Here is a 10,968-nt window from a genome sequence, read left to right on the forward strand (position 1 = left end):
CCTGATCCTTGAGCGAGGCTATCACCAGCGTGGCTGGCAACCAGAGCGAATCCAGGTACACCCTTTCTCCTGATCCCCCGCAACAACCAGCACCAGTCAGTAACGTCCAACAGTACCAGCTGATAATATGGGTCTAAAGACACGTTACGCGGTCACCAGGTTACCACAGCCAACCTCACTACCACTGATTACACCTCATCATTTGTGCTTTAACCCCGAGGAGCGCTACCATCACCTCCAGCCCTATATCAACCACTGACAGCAACCCCACGCTGATGATTCAGCCAAGCCAAAGGCCAATTTTGCAACCTCATTTAAAAAAAAAAATGAATGATCCCAATGTCAGATAAAATCCCACTAATCTCTAACTCGTGTGAACATCAAGATAACCATCCACCGTTCTCGCTGGGAGGACAATCCCTTCAAATCCGTCATGAGCGGTGGTTAGGACAGACGACTCAAGCGATCCTCAGGGAGCGCGTCTACATTTGGTATTCATTGGTTTCCTGATCGTCGCAGCAGCACCTTCATAGGAAGAGAGTCCTGAGAGCGATGCCGCCTGCGGGACCCACCTGACAGATGGGTCTCCAGACTGTGATGTGTCGCCAGGCTCCGGTCTTGCTGGTAGGTGGGGTTTGGGGAAGCTCTTGAGCACAACGGTACCATCCTTGGATACGACGCGTCGGTACGACCCTTGAACACGACGGTACCATCCTTGGGTACGACGCGTCGGTACGACCCTTGAACACGACGGTATCATCCTTGGGCACGACGGTACGACCCTTGAGCACGACGGTACGACCCTTGAACACGACGGTATCATACTTGGGCACGACGGTACGACCCTTGAACACGACGGTATCATCCTTGTGACGACATTATAACCCACGGTGATGATCTGGCACTTGACATGACCCTTAAGGATCAGGTCAAAGGGCCTTTCCTGTCCTTCTCAAGGAGTTAAAGACCACCTGACACCTACTCCAGTGTGGTCATTAAATGTAAAGTTTTATACACGTCTGTATGTTGGACGTTGGTCCATATGGTTTACATAAGGCGGGTGGCTCAAGCTATCAAATATGATGCCGAAAATGTTCGGATGATTGCGCTTTGGGGTAAAATGAGTCGTAAGAAAACAGAAAGAGAGGAGCACAAGCTTGACCACCCAAGAATGTGTTTGATATGACATGAAAGTTTTATGAAGATACGGAAAGATGAGGTGCTGTAAATAACAAAGTAACAATAACTTGTTTTTATACTTAAGTTATAACAAGGCCGAGTTTTACTCAAATTCGTCAAACTTTTATTACTTTTTTCTCATATATTCAGAAAAATATGTTATTTTTTTCCTGGCGTCTCGTTATTTGTAGTTGGGGAAAAGGCTGTCATGTCCCCAGTAGCAAATAACGAGAATTCCGAAAACTAACAAAGTAAATATATTTTTCCTGGCAAATCTGCTTGGGAAAAAAAATGATTCAGTCCAGTATGAGTGAGTGCCAAAATAACCAGTAGATTACCGAGGTATTGTTTCATTTCGCTAATCACCAGTGAGGCAGTTGATTGCCCCCACGAGAAACGCATTAGAGAATCAGGAATTAACACCATTATGTCACCCCTTCCTCCTTGCTTACGTCTCTTCCTTCTTCCCTCAGATGAACGTGAGTGCAAGGCGTACGAGCCATTCCGATGCCCTGGTGGAGAGATGTGCATCTCCATCCAGTACCTGTGTGACGGCGCCCCTGACTGTCCCGATGGCTACGATGAGAACCCCCAGCTCTGTACGGCAGGTCAGTACATGTGTGTGTGGCTGTTCTCCAAGGTCCTCAGCTGTAGACCACCGGCTCTGTAGCTACGGTACCGAGTACATGTGTGTGTGGCTGTTCTCCAAGGTCCTCAGCTGTAGACCACCGGCTCTGTAGCTACGGTACCGGCTCTCTAGCTACGGCACCGGCTCCATAGCTACGGTACCGGTTCTATAGCCATGTGACGGCTACGCTACAGGATCTGTAGGGACGTCTTCAGCTCTGCACTGTACAACAGGTACGTCGCCAGTCCTGTACATCACGTACGTTGCCTGCCCTGTACACTAGGTACGTCGCCAGTCCTGTACATCACGTACGTTGCCTGCCCTGTACACTAGGTACGTCGCCAGTCCTGTACATCACGTACGTTGCCTGCCCTGTACACTAGGTACGTCGCCAGTCCTGTACATCACGTACGTTGCCTGCCCTGTACACTAGGTACGTCGCCAGCACTGTACAACAGGTACGTCGCCAGCACTGTACAACAGGTACGTCGCCAGCACTGTACAACAGGTACGTCGCCAGCACTGTACAACAGGTACGTCGCCAGCACTGTACAACAGGTACGTCGCCAGTCCTGTACATCACGTACGTTGCCTGCCCTGTACACTAGGTACGTCGCCAGTCCTGTACATCACGTACGTTGCCTGCCCTGTACACTAGGTACGTCGCCAGCACTGTACAACAGGTACGTCGCCAGCACTGTACAACAGGTACGTCGCCAGTCCTGTACATCACGTACGTTGCCTGCCCTGTACACTAGGTACGTCGCCAGCACTGTACAACAGGTACGTCGCCAGTCCTGTACATCACGTACGTTGCCTGCCCTGTACACTAGGTACGTCGCCAGCACTGTACAACAGGTACGTCGCCAGCACTGTACAACAGGTACGTCGCCAGTCCTGTACATCACGTACGTTGCCTGCCCTGTACACTAGGTACGTCGCCAGCACTGTACAACAGGTACGTCGCCAGTCCTGTACATCACGTACGTTGCCTGCCCTGTACACTAGGTACGTCGCCAGCACTGTACAACAGGTACGTCGCCAGTCCTGTACATCACGTACGTTGCCTGCCCTGTACACTAGGTACGTCGCCAGCACTGTACAACAGGTACGTCGCCAGTCCTGTACATCACGTACGTTGCCTGCCCTGTACACTAGGTACGTCGCCAGTCCTGTACATCACGTACGTTGCCTGCCCTGTACACTAGGTACGTCGCCAGTCCTGTACATCACGTACGTTGCCTGCCCTGTACACTAGGTACGTCGCCAGTCCTGTACATCACGTACGTTGCCTGCCCTGTACACTAGGTACGTCGCCAGTCCTGTACATCACGTACGTTGCCTGCCCTGTACACTAGGTACGTCGCCAGTCCTGTACATCACGTACGTTGCCTGCCCTGTACACTAGGTACGTCGCCAGCACTGTACAACAGGTACGTCGCCAGTCCTGTACATCACGTACGTTGCCTGCCCTGTACACTAGGTACGTCGCCAGCACTGTACAACAGGTACGTCGCCAGCACTGTACAACAGGTACGTCGCCAGTCCTGTACATCACGTACGTTGCCTGCCCTGTACACTAGGTACGTCGCCAGTCCTGTACATCACGTACGTTGCCTGCCCTGTACACTAGGTACGTCGCCAGCACTGTACAACAGGTACGTCGCCAGTCCTGTACATCACGTACGTTGCCTGCCCTGTACACTAGGTACGTCGCCAGCTCTGTAGCTACGGTACCGGCTCTCTAGCTACGGCACCGGCTCCATAGCTACGGTACCGGTTCTATAGCCATGTGACGGCTACGCTACAGGATCTGTAGGGACGTCTTCAGCTCTGTACAGCAGGTACGTCGTCAGCCATTTACACCAGGTCGTCGCCAGCTCTTTATACCAGATACGTCGCCAGTCCTGTACATCACGTACGTTGCCTGCCCTGTACACCAGGTACGTCGCCAGTCCTGTACATCACGTACGTTGCCTGCCCTGTACACTAGGTACGTCGCCAGTCCTGTACATCACGTACGTTGCCTGCCCTGTACACTAGGTACGTCGCCAGCACTGTAGAACAGGTACGTCGCCAGCACTGTACAACAGGTACGTCGCCAGCACTGTACAACAGGTACGTCTCAAGGCTCTGTACAACAGGTACGTCGTCAACGCTGCATATAGATTACGTCTCCGACTTTGTACATTAATCATTGGTTCTGTGTCTTAAGCTCTACATGTACATTACAGGTTTGCCACGAGAGAGTGGTTAGGGTAAGTTGATGTAATCGTCTCCATTTAGGGTCTGTCTCCAACCATCCCAGCCCTTACACTCGTCTTCATGCTTACCATTATCATTAATCTCACTCAAAGACTTTCCTGTTCTGTCATTCCATCCCTCTGCTTCCCCATCTTTTTCGTCGTTCCTGCCTCAGTTCTCACCGTATTCCCAAGATGCCAGTGAGCTCCATCCTTTGCATAATCTAACCTTCAGTGAATTTCCTACGTCGAAGCTGATCTTGAAGTTTATTCATGGAGTTTCCAAAGTTCATACAGAACGAAGATGTTAGAAAACAAATGCAAGCACTAATTTAGAGCATCATTGAATGTTATTTCTACTTTACTACTTCAACAAAAAGTAAAATCTGAATATCCACATTTCTATTACATCTTTAAAACCTTATTACCATATTAATGAATGATTATCTTCCTTGTGTATTTCTGAAAGTTGGCGGTGTGGGGAAAAATCTAGCTTTCGACTTTGTTGCAGCCAAGCGTCCCCCAGTAGAGGAGACGGCGTCCTTCCTGCAGTCCCTGTTGGCATCCCATGGACCCAACTACCTCGAGAAGCTCTTCGGCAGTAAGGCCCGCAATGCCCTCAAGGCCCTCGGAGGCGTAGAACAGGTCGCCGTCGCTCTCTCAGGTCAGTAGCAGCAGGGTTTCCAAGTTCGCTTCTCAAGATCAAGCCTCAGTGTCCTCGAGGTTTGATCATTCTGGTCGTGAAGTGCAAAGATTTTTCTTAGTCACAGCTTGATGCTCTCGGGGATTCCATCATCTAGGTGTAAAGTTCATTCGAATCTCTTGATTTTATTCTGAAATTCACAATTACTATTTAATCTTAATTTCACGTTCTTTTTTCTTTTTTATTATATTTGCGTTGTTATGAGGAGATTCTTAATTCGGCTTAACATTTTTCATTTTATAGTTCAGGATTTTTCTCAGAGTTCTTATAGGTCGAGGGTCAGATCCCCAGCTTGAATATTCTAGTGTTTGTTGACTGTAGTGGAATTATCTTAGAATAAGTGAATCTATATATGATTGTCTTTTGATGTTCTGATTGTTACAAGTCAGACTCGACGCAACAAATTGTATAGTTTTATACTGGTATCTCGCTCTAGCTGTTAGAAATTATCATTCACAGACGCGACTGGTTTAAGAAGTTATAGTTCCCAGAAATTCATTAATCATCCTTGTCTTATGGTGACATGAGACGATAGGGAGGACCAGTGCAGGAAAGTAAATCATGGCTTAAAAAGCGATGGGGAAAGGATCACATGTCAAAATATTGTGGAAGAAAAAAAGAAATACTGGATTAACGTAGGAGGAACATGATAATGATTTAGATCGTCAAGGCAAGAGAGGACTGTGAGTAACGTGCCATAGATCAAAACGCATTGTAGGATAGGACAGTAAATCAAAGTGTCATAGAAGGAAAGAACTGTGTCAGAATGTCAGGGAGGAAAGGGTCATAGATCAAAGAGTCATGGGAGAGAATAACCATGAATTTCCACATGAGATCTGTATCATGATTGGTAGGGGCTATGAATTAATCAAAGGACATGGGAAGAAAGGGTCATGCTTAAAGTGCAATATGTATATGGAAAAAGTATCAAGATCAGTAAACGAGAAGATATCACTGTTACTTTAAGGTTAAGCTATAGATATTATCAAGGTTAGGCTGTAGGTATTATTAGAGCTTTAGCTTCTCTGAAAAGGTTAATCATATGCATTGTACCGTGTTTAGACACAGATTCGTACAAACACTAGAGCAGTTTGTTTTAGTTTGTGAGAACACTAGATCTTTTAGAGATAAGCCTAAACCAACTCTGCAAGAAATACCACGGCAACTTATGATAAATTCACCGAAGGTTTGTGAATATATTCACTTCTGTCGACAAACAAATGAGTCTACCTAAAAAAGCTGGTATAATGAACAACCTTTGTAGCGTGTAATGTTTTAATGAAGTCACCCATGGGGTCTAACAAAGGCTCATTGTGACCTCTGTAATCCTGTTACGCTACCGTTTGCTGGATGAACATAAACGTCACAATGAATCAGGCGCTGCTTTGGAGGAAAAGTGCCAGAAATTAGAAGGCCTCTGGAGGGATGGATCGCGTGAGGAGAAGGGGGCTTGGAGAGGAAGAAATGAGAGGTGTCAGGTTCACATAGTCTTTAAGAAGATATTATTGATATTCCTATAGAAAAGAAAAGCGTGACAGTTCCCAGATGAGGCCAGATGGTAAAGCCTCTGTCAGTAGTGCCTGTCCATGACTTATAAAGATACCTATGGCTGTACCACGACCATACATAGCCCAAACTTACACATTGGATGCTTCCTTATGCTACTAAACCAATCTAGATTACACTTATCTAACTTCTCTGTGTATTTCCATAGAGATTCATCACCATCATAATGTCAAATTAGAAGACGTAATCCTGCCATCGTACCATTACACTAGGACCTTAAGGTCATAACAGCTTGGATTGTGACCTGGCCCTTAAGGGCCTACTCACAGGTCACGTCATCATACCTAAGGGTCGTGCTACTGGGATCCCATCAGTGAGGTTGAATGAGGATAACATTATTACCTACCTTACAACCACCAGTGTCGCATAATGTGATAAGGTTCGCAAATCATTCACTTTTTAACAGTCTGAATTAACATACTTTAACACAAATGATGACCACATGTCTGACCAACGTTGTTCACTTCCAGAGTCGCAGACTATCGACGACTTCGGCGATTCCCTGCACTTGCTGAGGTCTGACGTGGAGCACCTGCGTTCTGTCTTCATGGCTGTTGAGAACGGAGACATCGGCATGCTCAAATCCCTGGGTATCAAGGACTCTGAGCTGGGTGATGTCAAGTTCTTCCTGGAAAAGCTTGTCAACACCGGATTCCTTGACTGAGAAGTGAGAACCAGGAATCTGAGAGAGGAAGAGTAGGAGGAAGAAATAGGAGAAACTGATACATACCAGAAGGTTTAATGGAAATATAAACTTGAAGAATTGATAAGAAAAGTCTTGTGGCGAATGGAGAAGAGAGAGAAAAAAAAAGTTAGAACTCAAGAGATAATATTGTACATCGAGAAAGAATTTGAGATGTTTAAGAATATTTAGTCCATATAATATATAAGAAAATACAGATAAGGCTTGATAACTCGGAGGAAGATTGCAGAGAGAGATCCGATGAATGGAAAGCTGACAGAGAATATGAATATTTTTCCAATAATCACCTAACTACCCAGAAAACTATTATTCTATTAAAGTATTATATTAAGGGTGACATAATGGTCTTCAAACCAGTAGCTCACAAACAAGATTATGATCGCCTGTAGTTCCCATCATGTTGGATCCATTTTGAAGTCAGTAGATTGTAATGTTATTGTTTGAATTGTATATCATAGATAAAAACCACGAATAGACTTAATTATCCTTAAGTTAATGTATAGCACGTTTGCCTATCTAATTATATAATTATTATAGATATTTTTGTGAATATATAATAAGCTTATGTTCTGTCAGCATCCAGTAAATTTAAGTGTAGAAATGTCTCAAAATATTTTCTGTGATAAGTGTTTATTTGCGAGAGCAGGGACCAGTGTTTGTGTCCAGGCAGAAGACTGGCTCTCACCTCTAGACTTCACCAACTCTGAGCCCAACGTTTTCTTTCACTTTGGTCTTCGTACTTTGGATAATGTTTCTCAACCGTTAATATTTTTTTTGGTCAAAAGTTTATGCAGTTTCTATTTCTTCTATACACTGGAGTACTGAAATTTACAAAGCAAACTTATTGAATGATCAGTTTTATTTTCTCAGAATACAAAACCAGAGAAGTTGATCTCTTGAATATCAGGAAAGAAAACCTTCAGTGTTGAGCATGTCTTGAAGATGAGTTTAATCTGGAAGTTGGCCAAGTCCTTCACACGTTATTATAAACTGGGATACATATATATTTTTTCTGCTTTACACTGATGTTAATCTTATAATTGTTCCTTTTATAATCCAGTCTCCAACATAGTCCAATCTCCAGTCTTTGAGGTTGACAGAGGCCCATATAAAGTTTTCGAAAGACCACCATGAAATAAAATTGCTGGTCAGTGTTTGTGAGATCTGTGGTAACAATTGTTCATGTTTCTGAGCTCCTTGGAAAAGATTTATTCATGGTTGTTCAAATCATACAAAAATGGATTTAATGTTCATAAGGTAAATGTTTATTTTGTTCTAAACTGAAATTATTATGGTTAGTGAGTTCAGAGTTATATTTGTCATGGTCTGAGAGTGCTGCAATAAAAATAATCAAAGTCATATTTGTCAAGGTTTGTTAGTTCTCATATCAAGGTAATCAAAGTAATAACTTTCAAGTCTGAGTCTGACGTGAAAGTAATCAAACAGTTGTCAGGGTGTGTGAGGTGCGGGGGGCACGGTAGCGGCCCGACACAGCTGACCATCTCTGTGTCGGAGCTCTCAGGGCCTCACAGCCCTTGGACTCAAATAGTCAAACTTGAATCTGGTAACAAATCTTTTATGTAAATGACATAATGAACGCGTCCAACACCTACTTGAAAGCATGTTATGTCCAAACACTGCTGGAAGATGCTTAAATCTACAACAACAAAAAAGTTAAGATTTCACCAGAATACCCTCGAGTCAGCCTCAAAATACTGTACTTTTGTCGTGCAAATACCAAACCTCACCCGGTACCATCTTTGTCATGAACTAACCTACCTAAAACTTTTCTCATTACATATGTGATATGTTCTGTCTTCTCTGCATGCATGATGCTGTGCTTAGGTAAATGTACAGATGCACAAATAAGATGTTTCCTGGGCGTGTTATGTTAGTGTAGAGGGCAATAATTACGATATTTTTCTCTCCAGAGTCGTGCCCTTGTCCAAACTTACTATGTCCAGTGTGGTGTTACCCAACCTTCTCTCTGGCTAACTCTCGGCGGGTATGGCTTGCCACATCCTCAACCATTACCTTCCCATGACGGAGAATTTTCGAGCGGTCTTGTTTTCACTTTCATTGAAGACGATGTCAGAAGTTTTCGTGCTAGAAAAAAATTCATTATATACAAATCATAGACCCATTATCAGGACTGAAGTGTCATGGCCGGAGGTGTGTGCTTGGGACGGGGCGGGCCCGCCGTGCAAGTGTCACCCCCAGCAGCTGTGAACATGTGTGAGAAAAACTGTGGCCATCAGGCTGTTGCCTATGTTTGTGTCCGGACACGTGTGACTGATGTAGAATGCTGTATCTGAATGCAGAGGTAACGAGGAAAAAGATGACTTTTGAGTGAATAGAACAAATATTTCGTTTCAAATCTTAACAGGGTGGATGATGTCAAAAATAAAATGTCCACATTGACAGCTGTTGTTGTAAAATTCTGCCAGTTTGATAGCTGGAATCATTTATAGATGAAGACATGTTCTTTACAATAACATTACTAAATAAAGGTATGTGATCAAGTTTCGTGATCAGACTGAATGAATCTACTGCCTCAATACAAGTGTTCAAGCAATACACTCCAAATATATTTACAAATATCACTCTAAATCACATAAAATTTGTTTTCCCTGAACAGTGTGTCATACTGAGTAGACTATGTACAACTAAATAATGTGGAACCCTGTATGGTTAAGTACACGGATATCGTTGGGGCCGTGGTTAGATTGTCGAAGCAGATCTGTACACCCATGCAAATTCTGAGCCGGATTCTGCATAGGCAACACTAAATTAACATATCAGTACCCACACAAGAATGTAATTTATTTGTACACTGATGTTGTCGAGTATTTGATTACGTTTCACCCTCGGGGACAAAGTAAGGTCAAAATTTCTTTCAGTTGCAAATACTGATAGCCACCAGAAAGCTGACGAAGAAATTCTGGGAGGACCAAACTACATACACATATATCACAGTGTGTTACAGCAAGCGGCTCCTGCAAGTACAAACACTTGTACGTGAAGTAATAAATACAACTTAGAATAATCTTTCAAAACGAGAGTGAATAATATATGAAGCTAGATATAACATTTGTTCACGTGGATCCGATAAGGACGATGGTTAATATTTTTTTACAAGATAACAGTTGTCTTATGTTACACAGCATCAGGTAAATGCTCTTCAGTTCTAGTGGGTCCACCTTGGCCAACAACTACAAATCTCAAAAGAGCGCCACGTACAATCGATCATGTATGGAACATACCACTTGTGAGGTTTGTATCATTTATGGTAGAATATGGTTGGTGCACGCCATGCCATTGGCGGTATTTTGAGTATACCATTGGGAGGATCTGAAATATGCCACCAGTGAGTGAAAGATACTAACATTGGGGTCTGGAGAATATCATCAGTGGGGTCTGCAAAATACCACCATGGATCTGGAACATAACGCCTGTAATGTCTGTTACATACCATTAGTGTGGTCTGGTACACTACCAATGGTATTTGAAACATACCACAAGGGTCTGGAACATACCATTAATAGGATCTAGAATACACTACCACTAGAGTCTAGATTATACCATCAAGGGTCAGCGACATACCACCACAGAGGTCTGCAACATAGTACTAGTGAGGTCTGCAACATAAGACTAGGGGCTTCTATAACACAGAACGAGAGTATATAGATCATAATCGCCAATGTGTTCTTGGTGATATCTTCAATAGGGTCTGGAACATACAATCAGTGGGGTCTGGAGCATGACACCAGGTGGATGTTGAACATACCATCAATTAGTTCTTGAACATACCACTAGAGGGATCTGAGATAATCTGAGGGTTTGGGGCATACTCATGGGTGGTCACACACCACTGGTAGACTTTGGGTTATAAATGGTGACGTTTGGTTCATACCACTGGTGGGTTTTGTATACATTAATGATGGGT

General features: G+C 43.9%; 1 protein-coding gene across 3 annotated transcripts in view; it reads left to right on the top strand.

Annotated features, from left to right (window-relative positions):
• The window catches only part of LOC139767271 (IDLSRF-like peptide), a 151,533-nt gene extending 141,988 nt beyond the window's left edge, over nucleotides 1–9,545 (top strand). For all 3 annotated transcript variants that reach the window (XM_071696452.1, XM_071696455.1, XM_071696453.1), the window contains 3 exons: nucleotides 1,653–1,787; nucleotides 4,562–4,714; nucleotides 6,790–9,545. In XM_071696452.1, coding sequence (XP_071552553.1) covers nucleotides 1,653–1,787; nucleotides 4,562–4,714; nucleotides 6,790–6,983 — 482 coding nt within the window. In that variant the 3' untranslated portion in view covers nucleotides 6,984–9,545. The remainder of the gene's footprint in view (nucleotides 1–1,652; nucleotides 1,788–4,561; nucleotides 4,715–6,789) is intronic.
• Nucleotides 9,546–10,968: the final 1,423 nt, after the last annotated feature.

This window comes from Panulirus ornatus, chromosome 59 (assembly GCF_036320965.1).
Source record: "Panulirus ornatus isolate Po-2019 chromosome 59, ASM3632096v1, whole genome shotgun sequence".
Classification (NCBI taxonomy): Eukaryota; Metazoa; Arthropoda; class Malacostraca; order Decapoda; family Palinuridae; genus Panulirus; species Panulirus ornatus.